The sequence below is a fragment of the Delphinapterus leucas genome, chromosome 13, assembly GCF_059928025.1.
Source record: "Delphinapterus leucas isolate spDelLeu-1000000601 "Yukka" chromosome 13, BTC_Dleu_Yukka2, whole genome shotgun sequence".
NCBI classification, from domain to species: Eukaryota; Metazoa; Chordata; class Mammalia; order Artiodactyla; family Monodontidae; genus Delphinapterus; species Delphinapterus leucas.
Window position 1 is genome coordinate 10810158 of NC_143141.1, and position 15990 is coordinate 10826147.

The 15990-nt window shown below is 48.1% G+C and overlaps 1 protein-coding gene across 1 annotated transcript in view; it reads left to right on the forward strand.

Moving 5' to 3' along the window:
• Positions 1-715: 715 nt before the first annotated feature.
• Positions 716-15990, forward strand: part of LOC111187490 (two pore channel protein 2-like) — a 42551-nt gene continuing 27276 nt past the window's right edge. Inside the window, 4 exon segments of the mRNA XM_089922784.1 lie at positions 716-1061; positions 8557-8639; positions 9632-9746; positions 12063-12191. Of these exon segments, the coding sequence (XP_089778910.1) occupies positions 981-1061; positions 8557-8639; positions 9632-9746; positions 12063-12191 (408 nt within the window). The 5' untranslated portion in view covers positions 716-980.

Genomic DNA, 15990 nt, shown 5'->3' on the forward strand with positions numbered 1-15990 from the left:
ACAATCCTGGGGGTTAGGATGTGGAATTTTTTTGGGGGGGGCAGGGGAGATAATTCTGCCTGCCACAGTGCTGGACCTGGACCTTGGCATCCAACAGAACAAAGCACAGGGTTCTAATGAACCCAGAGGGACACCATGCCTCCTGTTCGGTGACCAGGGCCAGTCCCCGCCCTGCCTGGCTTCTTCGTCCTCTGGGAGGTGTCAGTGAAGCTCGTTGGTACAGGAGCTGAGGACCACCTGCCCTCCAGGCCAAAGCCCATCTGAGAACTGGCTTGCAAGTGTTTATTATCATCATTTTAAATTCATGACCAACATTAATAAAAATCAGGAACATCCTCATGAAAATCTAGATTTCTGCTTTCTTTCAAAAATTCAGCAGCTCTGTAACCCCAAGTTCCTGTCCAGGCTGGGACTGGGGGAAGGGAGGAGGGTTTGCAAGCCCCTCCCCGGAGGCATCTGCGCCAGGTGTCTTCTCTCTGGGTCCACACCCAGCTCTCCAAGGGGTTCTACTAGGACTGGGAGGAAACCATCATTTACTGGGCACCTGCCAGTGGCAGCCACTAAATATATTAACTCATTTAATTCTCGAAACAACCCTGGGAGGACGGTCTTGTTCCTATTTTATTGATACAGAAACCCGGGCTCAGTGACACGCCCGGGGCACACGGCTGGGACCCTTTGCCAGCTTGGCCTCTAACCCCCTGCGCCTCGGGCACCCCGGATCCGCGTCCCGCCCCCGACCGCGGCTGGACCAAGTCCCCGCCCCCGGCTCCAGCAAGAACCCGGAGGCCGGGGGGGAAGGGCCCAGAGCCCGGGACCCGCCGCGCCCGCCCCGAGTCCTCCGTCCGCGGGGCCCCACCGCGGTCACGTGAAGGGCCGAGCGGAGCGCGCCGAGCCCGGGCCTGCTGCCGCCCGAGGGCAGAGTCCGCTGCCCGCGGCCCCAACGCTCCCCCATTCCCGCTCCGCGCGCCGCCGCCGCGATGCCCGGGGCCCACCGAGACGCTGGGCTGGATCGCCCACACCCGTCGTCCCTCGAGGAGCCGCCGGCCCAGGAGGTAAGGGCGCCCGGAGGGCTGGTTGCCGCGCGCCGACGGCAGAGTACCCCGGCTCCGCGCCCACCGTCCCCGGGACTCCTGGGTGGAGAGCGACCCCGGGCCCAGCCAGCGCCGGCTGGGGGAACGAGGGCCCCGGGGCGGGGATGCGGGTGCGGAGCCCCTCCGCCCCCGGGCTTCCTCAGTTCTCTGGGTCCCCCCGGTCCTCTGGGCGCTCCGGGTGCGGGAAGCGCAACGCCGCTGGAGCGCAGAGGCGCCCTGCCCCAGGCCGCAACCCCGCACGTTAGGGTCGTTACGGGAGCTGTCAAGCCTGCACCCAGAGGCCCGCCCGGAGCCGCCTCCCCCGGACGGGGGCCAAGCCGGAATCGGGGCCCGGGCTGCGTGTTGGGGGTCCTGTCCCCGTGTGGCGCGCCTCCGGGTCTGGGTGGCCCGTGCCCGCCGCACGGCGCTCCATGGCGGCAGGAAAACAAGCGAGGGTCTCGCTGCAGGGAAACGCCCGGGAAGAAGGCTGCAGAATGTGGCGCTGGGAGAGTTGATGCAGCCTTGGCTCTAACGATCCCTGCGGGCCAAGCAGATGCGCTACACAAGTCGCTCAGCTCTGCCTTCCCTCCGACAGCCTGAGCTTTGGAAGGCTTGGGGTTTTCAAGAGGCCTTGTTGGGTTGTTCCCTTTCGCTGGATAAGAACTCAGAGAGTGGAGAGGGAGGCAAGGCTCCAATGGAAAGAGCCTCGGCTCTGATTCAGGAAATTTTAGCTGTGAATTGCAAGACGCTGAAAGCCTCTGGCGATGATAAATCACTCCCATCTCGGAGGAGTCTCGAAGACCGTGTCCCTCAGGCCCAGGACACGGTGCCTGGCACACGTAGGCTTTTCATGTGTGCTGCATTTCCTTTGGTTGTGCTAGGGGGTGGGAGCTGAAGGGTGTTTTAGCTCTGTCTTCCTCTCCTTGAGTGGCCCCTTCAGCTCTGGGCTGCTGTGCCATTATGGCCCCTGCAGCCTGCTCGGGACGGTCCACAGGGCAGGTGGGGTGTAAAAGCCCTGCCCCGGTCATTGCTGCCTGGCCTGCTGGCATCCCAAAGGGACTTGGCCACTTCCAACAGGTGGATTCTACCATGTCCCCGTCCCTTAAGGGAACAAGCAGGGCAGAGCAGTTCAAGGAGAGAAGGGAAAGGATTCTTGGTCCCCAGCTCTGACCCAACCCAGGTCTTGCTCCCCTCATTCTGCAAAATGATGGAACTGACAGTGATCACCCATCTTCTATGGCAAGAAAATCTTTTTTAGCTTGAGACTGTCCATCTCTCTCTGTGTGTGTGTACTTAATGCTTCTTTCTCAAAATAAGAGAAGAATGTAAAAAACTAATAATTTGAGACCTCAAGAAATGCGAGGTCTGAAAACAGCCGAGAGTCCTGGCTGAGTCCTGTGTGAGGCATTGGCTTAATGCATGCCTGCAAGGGCCAGCTATTTATGTCTCAGTATCTTTCAAAGACCTCCCCCAGGGGAGCAGGCATAACAGGTGAAGAGCCTGGTACCAACGGGTAGTTCTCAGCAGAGCAGTGATAATTGAGTCACTAAACTGAAGCTCTGACCTCAGACACTGGGTAGCCAGTATGACCTGGCTAACCTTTTTAAAAGTTAGTTTGGGGTCACTTCATAAGAAACTGCCTAGTCACCTGAAATGCATTTCCACCCTCTCCTTTCAAGCAGCTTTTTTAGAACCCTTTTCTGCCTGGAGTTTCTTTTGGCTGCTACTAAGATGGCCACCCATTCTGGTACTTTGACCAACGCTTTCAGCTTTGAAAAAGAAATAATCCAATGCTAGTGATTCTTAGCCTTACTGTTGGTCAGAATTACCTGCTTTTAGAAATGTAGCTACCCTGAGATTCTGATTTAATTGGTCTGGGTGTGGACCAGGCAACAGCAATTTTAAAGCTACCAAGGATTGAAAGTGCAGCCAGGGCTGAGAGCCGGTGCCCTGTGCTGTTTCTTTGTGACTGTATGTGATCACCTCTTGATACTTCCTGTGCTTCTTTTTGAATGTTCTTATTCTTAAACCTGTTCATCCAACTCTTAGATCACCCTGTTTTGGGGCTCTTGGGACTGTGTGATGCACATGGCCAAGATGTGTGAGTGCAGCTGTTCCAGACCATCTAGCCCCAGATGACCATAGAGACCAGCTAAGTTGGCCTGGACCAGAACGACTTCCCGGCTGACCCACAGAATTAGGGAAAATAATAAGCGTTTGCTCAGGAGACTGAGTATCAGGGTGCATTGCAAAAACTTACTGCAATACAAGCCAACATGGCCAGATGTTATGATCTTTTGAAGAGAAACCAGAAGTTCACATTTTTGTGTCTGCTCCAGTTTTAAAAAAATTTGACTCAGTAGCCAGCATCCAGAAAGCGCTCTCTGGGCCAAAGAAAACACATGTTCAGGCTGCCCTTGGCCGGGAGGTTGTCGCTTTCTGCACAGAGGGACATGAAGTGCTTATACCCACACCGAGTGGCGCCCTATTTTCTCACGCTTCCTGCCTCAGCTGCCGTGCCCAGCTTACCCTCAGCCATTTCCTTGTGTGGAATGCTCACCATATACTTCACAAGCTTCCCTTGGCCGGTCTTCCCATATGGAAATGGAAGCTGCTGGTATGGGCAGCCCTCGTGGAGAGAGTGAAATTTGAGATGGGTCCCCATGCATGGAAATGGAAAGGATGTTCCTGGTTTTAGGCGAGCAAGGGATCAGGTGTGGGAGTGGGATAGTCAGTCCACCAATCTGGGCCAGAGAAGGGGGTTCCTGCAGGGAAAGTGAGGGATCCAAGACAGAGGGGAGATTGTGAGGCCCCTAAGTGCTAAGCCAGGGGGTTGACATCTGATTCCGTGGGCACTCCAGGCAAAGAGAAGTCTCCTGAAGCTTTTGAATGGGGGTGCATGGGAAAGCAATAACCTACTGCATTCTGGACATCAGAGTGCCCATAACCTATGGGAGGAAAGAGGGAGGCAGAGACAGACAGACAGACAGAAGGTATAGTGCTTGTAATGACACAGGGAAAAACTGAGACAGGGAAGAGTTTTTTTACTTGAAATTTATGGTAACTTCTCTTTACCTTATGTTAATTTTCTTCTATATCTAAGCAAGTCATATTGGCTTTTTGCAAAGCACTTCTATCAACAACTTCAGTTTTGTCAAGGTTCCTGTTGCCTGATTTAAAGGTATCCTACACTTCATTGCTGTCCGCCAGAGCTTCTGGAATCCATTTTTCCCTCCCTCTTAAATCCCTCTCACCCAGAGGGATTTAAGTTATTCACCTTCCTCAGACTGAAGGCATACAAAGTGGGGAGGGTGGGAGGAGAAAACACAAACATCTTAAATACGTTTTTAAGTCTTGGGGAGCGGAAAGGAAATGTCACGGCCCTGAGAAAAGGAGAGAAAGAAAATCAGGAGAAGTCAAGTATTGTCAGGGTGCCAAGAAAATACAAAACCTATGAGAAGCAGTCGTAAAATGGCCATGTTTAGACCAGTGATGTTTCAATCTTGACTGCACGTTGCAATCACCCGGGAACTTTAAAAATTCAATCCTGGGTCCCACCTCCCAGAGATTCTGATGCAACTGGTCTGGGCAACAGGATCTTTACAAGCAAAACGTCTGAAGGTGATTGTATTCTGCCTCAGAGGTGAGATCTACTGTCCAGGGGGTCAGCAGGGCCTCCCCTAGGGTGGGGCTGCTGTTTTGAAGTACGAAGCCACTTATCCGCTGCATCTGGGGAAACGCCTGATATCCGGTCTTTGCCATTTTCATGGTAGACATGGGCAGTGGTTCTCATGTAAACTTGAAAAGTACGTGCAGTTTTGGAACGGCATGTCTAACATAAGCCACATTCTTGGGGTGGATGAAAAAAATTCATTTTATGGGAAGATACAAATGGCCTTAATACAAGTGAGAATGCTCATTTACCATAAGTTTGCCTGTTGAGAGTACTTCTTCCCAAGCAAAAATGGGTAGGAGACTTAGAAGTTGTACACAAGTGGGATGGAGGGAGGGAAGACAAGAAGAACCAGAAGTTAGAGCAGATGAGATCTTAAAAGGAGACAGACTGTCAGAAACGTAATAGCAGTTAAGAATGGGAACACTTTGAAACGTTACTGTAAAGGTAAGTTAGCTATTATGAAAGTGTCAGTGTATTTAAACATGACAGGCATAAGTTCAGCCGGCAAGGGGGCAATTGGATGGGGTGCCGTGGTGCTTGTAGATTCAATGCCGGGAGTCTGGGTGGGGTCTGAGGGAGGTAACCCCCAGGGCCCGGCTGGCTGAGGGATTGCTGGTGAGCATGTTTTTCCTGTTCGTGTTTGTGGACAAACTGTTTTGCTGGGTCTGTTATACCCATCTTTGGGGGTAGATATTAGTACCATCATATTTTTTTTTGCTTTTTTTGTTTTCTGGCTGCACCATGCGCCTTATGGGATCTTAGTTCCCTGACCAGTGATCGAACCCGTGTGCCCTCGGCAGTGAAAGCAGGAGTCCTAACCACTGGACTGGCAGGGAATCCCCTCGTCATCTTTTAAAATTGGGAACCGTAGTGCCTTTGAGACATTTTGCTTTAAATATTCCTTTTAAAAAACTTTGATATCAGAATTCTTTGCTGTCCCAGTATGATCTTTTTGAGGCTTAATGAAACTTTCTTAAAATTAACATGTGTTCATTAAAAAAAAAATCAACTCTTGCTGATGCTAGGCATTTTATACCTAAAATAGATTTCTAAGCATATCCTGGGGAACTCTGGTGTTCCTCAATGTTCAAGATGTTCCATGGAAAAATAATTGATATTAGATTTTCTACTATATTTCTAAAATATTTTTGTAAATATGTAAAAGAAAATGTGTGATAAGTGTTTAACACATTTACATGATGCTTCTTCGGTTTTAATAAACTGCCCTTAAGAATTGCCCTGAGAATGCACATGAACCAGAGGGTGATGGGTTCTTACAGCAGTTAATTCACCTGTGGGGTTATTGTTCCACATCAGTTTTTAATGCAAACCGTTATCTTTTTTGGAGGGCAATTTTTAAAGCTTTATTAAGCTATAATTGATATGTACTAAACCACACATTTAAAGTCTATAGTTTGATGAGCCTTGGTGTATAAATACACTTGTGATATTAACATGACATTCAAGGTGATGAATGTATCCATCACCCCCAAAAGTTTCTTCATGCCTCATCTCTCTGTCCCAAGTGCCCCATCCCCAGGCAACGGATCTGGTTTCTGGAACTATAGATTGGTTTGCATTTTCTAGAATTTTATATAGATAGACTCATATAGTAGGTACTCTTTTTGAGGGGGAGGGGTTGGCCTCTTTCACTCAGCACAATTATTTTGAGATTCATCCATTTTGTTATGTTTATCAGTAATTCATTCCTTTTAATTCCTGAGTAATATTCCCTGGTACAGATATATCACATTTTGTTTATCCATTCACCTGTTTGTAGAGCATTATGGTTGTTTCCAGTATTTGGCTATTAAGCTGCTATGAACATTTGTATACCAGTGCAACTTTGGAATGGCATGTCTAACATAAGCCACATTCTTGGGCTGGATGTACAAGTCTTTGTGTGGACATATGCTTTCTTTCTCTTTGGTAAATACTTAGGAGTGGAATGGCCAAGAAAGCACCAAACTGTTTTCCAAAGTAAATGCACTGTTTTCCAGCCCTACCAACAAGAGTTTTAGTTGCTCCACAACCTTGTCAACACTTGGTGTGGTCAGTGTTTATTTTTAGCCATTCCAGTGGGTATGTAGTAGTATCTCATTGTGGCTTAAATTTGCTTTTTCCTAATGACTAAAGATGTTGAGCACCTTTTCATGTGCTTATTTACTATCCTTATGTCTTTGGTGAAATGTCTATTAAAAAGACATAATAACGAATGTTTGTGTTTTTAATGCAATAGAACTTATTTTTTAAAGTGTTGCAATATGAAATAAATTTAGGAAACACAGTTCTACTATGTGTACAAATATCTACTATGTGTGTTTGATATGGAAATTAAATATAAAATTTGGAATCTTTTGACCTCTCTGAATACTTCATGCATTTTCAAAATTAACTTTCTTGACCAGTAAGAGATTTCCATACCAGTCCAGGCAGGAAGATGTCCTCTATTTTGAGGAGGTAACGCCGGTAATCAGTTGGATAATCAGGTTGTGTTTACTTCTGAAGTACATAAGGAGGTCTAAATAGCTAGTCTGTTTGTATGTATTCTTTATCTAATTTATATAGAATCAGAAGTGTGAGCCATCACCAACGGGGCTTAGCTGTACGGGTCATGGACAAATTAAACTAAATCTCAAGATGCCCCTTTGGTTGATTGGATGTTATCAACCATTTAAAATCATATTAATGTTGGCGAAAAGTAGGAAAACATGTATATTCATGTGCTTTTTTTTTTTTTTTTTTGGTACGTGGGCCTCTCACTGTTGTGGCCGCTCCCGTTGCGGAGCACAGGCTCCGGATGCGCAGGCTCAGTGGCCATGGCTCACGGGCCCAGCTGCTCTACGGCATGTGGGATCCTCTCGGACCAGAGCACGACCCCGTGTCCCCTCCATCGGCAGGTGGACTCTCAACCACTGCGCCACCAGGGAAGCCCTCATGTGCTATTTTGAGGCGTATAAAATGCGTAACTTTGGGGTAGACAATTTGGTCGTACCTATCAAAATAGAAAATGACATACCTTCCATCCACAAGTTATACTCTATCCTACAGAAACACTCCTATGGTACAAAAGTACGTGTGTGTAATAAATATATATTAAAATATTCAATATAATTGTGTTCAAAATATATTGAAAAAGGGAAACTACCTAAAAGAAGAGGCATTTGTTAAAAAGGATGGGTTAGATCTATAAGTATTGTCATGAAAAAAAAGTCCAGAATATATTGAGTGAAAAAATAAGCTTTGTGTCATATGAAAACAATTTTATTCTTTTAAAATTATGTGTATGTATAGAATGAGGTCATACCTTGAGAAGGAGTTAAGTTCAAAAATTGTCAAGAAAGGCAATAATTTACTTGTCAAAATTAAATTTGAAAATCCCTCTAACCAACTATCAAGTAGCCTAAATATAATTTTATGTTTATATATATGTGTGTGTATATATATATATATATAATTTGTGTATATAGCCCTATATATGTATGTATAAATTCACCATTTAAGTACGTGTATATATCCTGTTCAGTGCTTTCTTGTTTTCGTTTCCTCCTCTGAGAACCTACATTTAAATTCAGGAAAGTTAAGCATGCCTGTGCCTCAGCCCCACTGCAGGACTCTCATTGCTCAGAAAAACATCTGGAGGTGAACATACAGTACCATTAATGCTGGTTCTGTCTGGCGAGAGTGGGGACCAGGGGAGAGGTGAAGAGGAGTTTCCTTTTATACTCAATAAATACTTATCAACGAAAAAGCAAAGTATCTTTTCCGACTCTGACTGTTGTTCTCCCCTTACTTTCTCCCAATGAGGACCTTCTCCTGGCAGCTGCCTATGTTTCTGACGCTCAGTTCAACAGAAACGTTCCATTTGAAACATCTCCTCAGGCTGTCAGGTAATTAAAGTGTTAAACTATCCCCTAGAATCACCTCTCCTTTAGTGCTTCATATGCTTGAAGTTGAACCCAAACTGAAGGCATTGTTTCCACAAATATTTTGAGAAGTATATAGGGTATGACACACAGAGTTGGGTAAATCCTATCCTTTTTTTTTTTTTTGGTTCTAATGGCATGGTACCTCACAGGTAGGGAAGCATTCAACAGATATACTAAGAACAGATAAATGAGTAAATAACACCCAGGACAGGAGATAAAGCATCCAAATTAAAAACATGTCATCATCTTTCCCTCCTAGATATAGTTGTCCACTTAGAGGTGCCTAAATGAAAAGAAGACTTGTCCTTTTCCTTTCTGTTGCCTTTTGACGCGACTTACACGTTTGTTCTTTTCATGGGAATTCAGCTTTTTCTCCCTAACCCCCTAGGGGTTGAACTAAAACCAAAGATATGGCTCAAGATAAGAAAAAAAAAAATTCTTATCATCAGGACTGAGTGTCAGTGCCTGAAAGGCCGCAGTGAATACCTCACGCCTGGATGCTGGGGCACTGTCGCCCTGATGGGAAGAGACCCGTGTGACCGCGAGATCTCTCTGAGTCCACCATGCCCTGATAGGCTGAAGCACATTAGAAATCGGTTAGGCTCCTGTGGCACGTAATAACAGGTCACTCTAATGCGGGTTTGTTCTACATCAGTCCTCTAAAAGTACGTCCTAGGGTCACCACCTACCCACGGGGAGCGTGCTGATCCTAGCTGGAGACTGTTAAGAGAATGTGCTTTGAGATATGATCATATCCCTGATTTTTTCTGTTAGCGTTTTATAGTGTGCGCTCAATTGAATGCTACCCCTCACTCTCTAGAATTGAAAGGAAAGGTGGCCAGAGAGGGGACTTTGTGTTTTACCTCCCACTACGCTTCTTCTGATGGGATTTGGGGGTGCTGTTTAACTCCTGCTCGTTGTTTATAACCTTCTTTAATTCTTCTCTGCTCCAGACTTTACCATTTCTATAACCACTGGACAATGCGGGCGGCCACCTACTTCTTCATTTGGGGGGACCTCGCTCTTGCCCTCTTTGAGGAACCGGCCCTGTTCCCGCTGCCTTTCTTGGTAAGCATTCAGCACAGAATGGCTAACCAGACTTTGTGAGAGATGAGTTGGGTCCCATGCCTCTTCCTTTTTTTCCCCTCAAGTTTCAATAAGTATGGATTTGGTTTTATTTTTCTTGCTGGGGAGGTTGGAAGAATTCTGCCTACTCGCCGAGCTGATGCTTTCATCAGTAGGCATTGGCAAGGGAGTGGCAGTTTTTGGTCTTCTGTGCCTACAGGGACAAACTGGACAGACAAGTGATGTTTTAAAAGCGTATTTATCTAACGCTGGGTAGACAATGTCATAATATAGTGTAATATATGACTTGTACTTGCCACATTTCCAGCTTTTTTCATAGTCATAAATCATTATTTACAGGTGCTTTTAAGTAATACATGAAATTACCCAGCTACTCCAGATGAGTCTAAGTAATAAGTTGATGACCTGCTCACATTAATTCTTGACTCAACGGCTCTTGCCTCTCAGAGTAGTCGTGTCAGAGACTATATGACTTGCAGAGCGTAAAATATTACTGTCTGGTCCTTTGACAGATAGAGTTCCTTGACCTCTTGCCTTAAAGAACAGCCTTTTATTATCTCCCATGATTCTGCAGGTGACTGGGCTCAACTGGGCAGATTTTCATGTTGGCTAGGGTGGTAGATGTCTGGCTGGCAGCTGGGAGCTCACCTGGCTGGAGCTGTGCTCCCCTCCACACGGCCACTCCACATGGCCTGGGCTTCTCCCAGTGGGTGGGTGGGGTCCAAGAAAGAGCATCCCAGGGAGCAAGCACCATCTACCTCCTCACACACCACACTTGCTGATGTCCCAAAGCCAAAGCCCATCACATGCCCGAGCCCTGAGTCAACAGGGGAGGACACTGCACAAGGGGGTGAAAACCAGAAGCGTGGTTCTTTGGGGGATCAGAGATGGCGGTCTTCCACACATCCGTTTGATGAAGATGTCCCGATTAATGAAGTCTCTGGGTAGAAAACTTTTAGCCCAGTGACTTTTGAAACAAACACCAAGTCTGCAGAAGCAGAGCTGTGCATTCACAAACCTGGACAGGGTCGGTCCCCCTTACCCCCCTGCCCTCCCCATGGCACTGGCCGGGGTGAGAGGTCCACAGGGTCTCTTCTCAGCCCATTGCCTCCCTCTGAGTCCTCACCTTTCTGTTTGTTATTGGTCACATGCAGCGTGGGCTTGGCTGCCTGAGTTCCAGAGTGTTCCTTCAGCCAGCGTTTGTACTTCAAGCCTCTAAAATCCAATGTATTATGGTGGGGGCGGCGGGGGGGGGCAGCTTTGGCCAGATTCAGCATTACCAAGAAAATCTTATCTTGAGCAAGGGTGTCCTGGGATTGCCCCAGGCCCTTTTGCAAGCCTGGCCTTGACAGGGAGTCTTAATAGCCCCTGAAAGGTGAACAGGCTGAGAGCTAGAAAGTTTGAAGGAGCTGCAGCCTATATCGGAGCCCAGACCTCATGAGGGCTGGGGTGGGGATGGGGGAATTGTGCCACCTGCTGCTTTCAGGGCCCAGCCCCAGCCCCTTCCTCCTGTCCCTTAGGAAGTTCATTCCCTCCATCCTCAGCCCAGACCTTTCCATCTTCCTCGCCTGAGCCAAACCGTCCCTTTCCCCATCTTGTCCTACTTTGCCATACTCCTCTCCCCATGAATGGAGGAAAATGCTCTTGTTCAGGAGGATTTACTGTCTCCTGGCAATCGCAGGCAAAGCATGGGCCGCACACACAGCCTGCAAATCTAGCTGCCTGCGGGGAGTTTGGAATTGATGCCCTGAAGCCCACGGAGGAGATGGTCAGGACTTTGCAGTGGGCCCAGGGGCCTCCGTTCTCTCCTCTAACCAACCACATACAGGCAGTGGCACAGCAGTGGCAGCGATGTCTAAGGAACGACCTGGCATTTCGAAACACATCTTTGGAGCGTTATTATTAGAGAAACTGAACTTCTAGGTGTCTATTCTGAGTATGAATGTGGGGAATTTGAGAGCATAGTGGATGCCTCTGCTTCTGCCATCCCTGAACGCCCCCCCTCATTTTCTGAGGAAATGCCTTCCGGGGTTCCTCTGCCTGCTGATTCAGACCCCACCCCAAGGAAGCCCTGCCAGCTGGGTCATGGGATTTGTGGTTCAAGGGCAGGTTTCCTCTCAAGAAAAAGGAACCATTCCAACCAGCAAGGAATTTTGCTGCAACTTTCAGTAAAATTAAGGGACGTTGCTAATTCTCACAGGGTGGTGTCAGGGGGATCGGAGGTCGGAGTGGTAAGAGAGAATTAAGCCATGCCGCTGAGCGGCAGGGCGCTGGCTCCCTCTCTCTCTTCTGTCACAGGCTACCTCGATAGCAGAAGTACTCTGTCTCACTGCATTCTCTGGGAGACTTGTACACTTTGCGAAAGTCACTCCTCAGATGGTTTTCTGGAAGGATACGAAAAACATCTGCATCGTGGTAACCATAGTGGTGAGTGTTCATGACAGTGCCTTTGAGAGTTTGTGGTCAAAGGTAGAAACTATGAAGAGAAAACTATGAAGAGAAACTCAGTAGGTTTGGGGTGGTTCAAGAAATAATGACAGGGCTTCCCTGGAGGCGCAGTGGTTAAGAATCCGCCTGCCAATGCAGGGGACACGGGTTCGAGCCCTGGTCTGGGAAGATCCCACATGCCGCGGAGCAACTAAGCCGGCGAGCCACAACTACTGAGCCCGTGTGCCACAACTACTGAAGCCCGCGTGCCTAGAGCCCATGCTCTGCAACAAGAGAAGCCACCGCAGTGAGAAGCCCGCGCACCACAACAAAGAGTAGCCCCCGCTCGCCGCATCTAGAGAAAGCTCGCGCACAGCGACAAAGACCCAATGCAGCCAAAAATAAATAAATTAAATAAATTAAAAAAAAAAGAAATAATGACAATGTTTGTACAGCAAACACCATCAGCACAACTGCCAGCGTATCACAATGACTGAAGCACAAATTAGGGAAAATGTGACAGTGTGACTATTTAACATATCAAGAGCACTTCCAAATTAAAGAAAAAAGAGACAGAAACTGCAATAAAAAATGTGCTCAAAATCAGTGAAAGCATCTCATAAAAGAAGACATAAATAATTGCATATATGAAAAAATTTTTTTTTTTTTTTTTTTGCAGTACGCGGGCCTCTCACTGCTGTGGCCTCTCCCGTTGCGGAGCACAGGCTCCGGACGCGCAGGCTCAGCGGCCATGGCTCATGGGCCCAGCCGCTCCGCGGCATGTGGGATCATTCCCGGACCGGGGCACGAACCCGCGTCCCCTGCATCGGCAGGCGGACTCTCCACCACTGCGCCACCAGGGAAGCCCAGGAAAAAATGTTTAACTTTAAAAACTACATATGAAAGCAGCAATAAAATACCTTGTGTTTGCCTATAAAACAATGTTACCAAGATTGACAACAGAACCTGGCACACTCTACTCGAGGGAGGAATAAGCGGTCTTTCTGGAAGGCTGGTTGGCAGTTCTTTTCGAAAAGCCTTAGGTGTGCATGTGCTTGCTCCCAGATTTCCAATCCTGGGACTTGGTCTTTAGGAAAAAAAGGATGTGTTCAAAGATTTAGCCACAAGATTGGTCATGGCTGAGTTGTTCATAGTATTGGAAAATTGGAAACAACTGGATTTCCTGACAATAGGAAATAAATAAAACCTGGTACATCCACATCTGTTAAAATGGCCTTAAATGCACCTACGTGTCTATTCTCAAGGAGACATGCTTATGGTCCATTAAGCCAAAAGAGCAGGTTACAGTACAGTTGGAGCACATCTTTGTTAAAAGAAAAGAGGAAGGAGTGTTAGAGATCCATAGAAAAATCTAGAAGGACATATGCTATGACGTTATGCCAAGTGAGGCAGGGGTAATGTGCTCTGAAATGCTGCTGTGATGAGAGAGGGGCCCGGGCAGTGATTAGCTGAGGGTACTTTATAATTAGCATCTCAGCACAGCAGGCAGCCTGCCCGAACCACAGTTCTTCCCAGTTAACCCCCCTCAGAGTCCTCGTCTCTGCTCTTTCTACTTGATGTTCTTTCCCTGGAGGGCCATCCATTCTCAGAGCTTCCACGAACAGTTGGTGGGTAGGGGTCCCCAGGCTGTAGCTGATACTGGTTTCCCCTCTGAGTTTCTTCACTCTGTGGCCACCTACTTCCTGTTTCCCCATCAGTGTTTCAACTCAAGCTCAAAGGGACCAAACCCACCCTTTTCGTCCCACGACTCCCATAGCTGTTTTTCATCGGTCTGTGGTGCTTTATCTCCCATCACTCACTCCAAGTCCTCCTTGTCAAGATTCCCTCCGTTCTCTCTCATCCCCGTCTTCCCCAAACCCCCTCAGGATGCCTCTTGAACCGTTTCCCCCTCTCCCCACTGGGACCATTGCCGTGGTCTGATGTGGCCGCGCGTTATCTCTCTGCTGCACGCCATTCTGTTCTCACAGTGTGGTCCAGAGCCCTGTCTCTCCTTTCAGGAACTCCCATACTCACCTCAACCTCAGATCCCTGATACATGCATTTGAGATGCCACTGCTGGGTTAATTCTCAGAAGCACACCTCAGATCACGACCCTCCCTTGCTCAGAAAAACTCTGTGAGCCTCACAGACTGTTGAGCCCTCCGACCCACCCATCCTGCAAACGTGCCTCACGCGGTCCCCTCCACTCCAGCCGCCGGAGCTGCCTGCTGCCCTGCATGCTCTTCCTCTGTGTGCAGTGTCTCTTGGGCCCAGAATGTCCACTGTCTTTTCTCGCCCTTTCTCTTTTTTTTTTTCGACTTCCCTTCACACGTCTGCTGAATGCCGAGAATACACAGAGTATCTGTCTGGTCTTATTTTTTAGAAATATCTTCACTTTCTATTATTAAAAAACCAATGCAAGGACACTCAATCTGGGATGAGACCTGTGACCACAGCTTAGATTCAGTCCAGAAAACAGTGTTACCTGACACAAGAAGGTGGAGGATGAGATGGGTGGGAAAACTGTAAAAAAAAAAAAAAAAAAAAAGTGCAGGGAGAGGTTATTTTTGGAAGAAAGAGAAATCCAAACAATAAAGAGTATATAAAATAGAAAAAGGCACCCCTTCTCTTCGTCCGGGGGAGCGGGTACCTCTTTTGTGGCCCTTTTTGCTACACGGCCCCCTCCTAGGACAGGGTCGGAGGTCCCTCCGCACCTCCTAAGACGCCCAGCGTGCAGCCTAGAAGATGATGGGCTCACACGTGCGTTTCAAGCCCAAGTCCTAAGGCCGGTCAGCGTGCTCCCTGCTTCAGATCATTCAGCGATTTCCCATATCCCATCAGAAAAAAGCCCAAGTCCTCGTCGCGGCTGAAGCTCTGTGTCCCTCCCCACCCCCAGGTCTCCTTCCTCCCTGTGCTGCTCGGTTGCCCCTCCCCGTACGTCCTCAGCCCCTTGCCTCACCTAGGTTTTCTCCAGAGCAGGTCCCGCCACCTGCCAGAGAGCATACTTAACATCAATGCTGCTCTTTCCTGCTGGAGGACGCACCCCTCGAGGGCAGGCACTCTTTAGCTAGCTCTTTGCTCTCTCTCTGGAGCTAGAACAATACCCTGCACGTAAGAGGCGCTCCGTAAAGGTGTATGGAATGAACTGGATGAGGAGACACGGGTGCCCCGTCCAGATCTGTCCTGCATCTGTTACCGGGGGGGGTCTCACTCCTTTGCCTCCATCACCCTTATTTGAAAGACTTTCTGGATTCCCTAGGCCCTGGGAATAAGACTTAGCTTTTTAGCCTGGCCCTCAAAGCCACCTGCCCTCGGTCTGGGGTCTGGTCACTTTCTGCTCTCCTCTGCCCCCACCCCCAGGACCCTCTGCTTCCCGAGAGTCCCTTTACTGTCTGCCTGCCATGGCTCTTGACTTCTCTGAGTTTTATCCTTTTAAAGTTTCTTCTTTGCTTTAAGATTACGTCAGGGACTGCCTTCTCCAGGAAGCCCCCTCAGATACCATAACCCTTGGTGATCTGTCCATCCATGCTGGCCTGGGACAGTCACCCTGGTTCCCTCCAGTGGGTACGCAGTGCAGCAGCCAGCACCAGCATCTTTCTGTGTCTCTGTCCTTTCTCTCCCCTGCGCTGGCTCTCTCTCAATCCTCTATGCCTTGACACCAAAGGGACTGAGCTAACACTTTTGATGACAGTAGATTATTCTTTTTTAACTTATATTTTTCTAAACTGCACTGGGTCCTTCTTCTTTTGCCTGTCCTCAGGATCAGAAACTGACCTTAATAAGGAATGATAAAAATTTT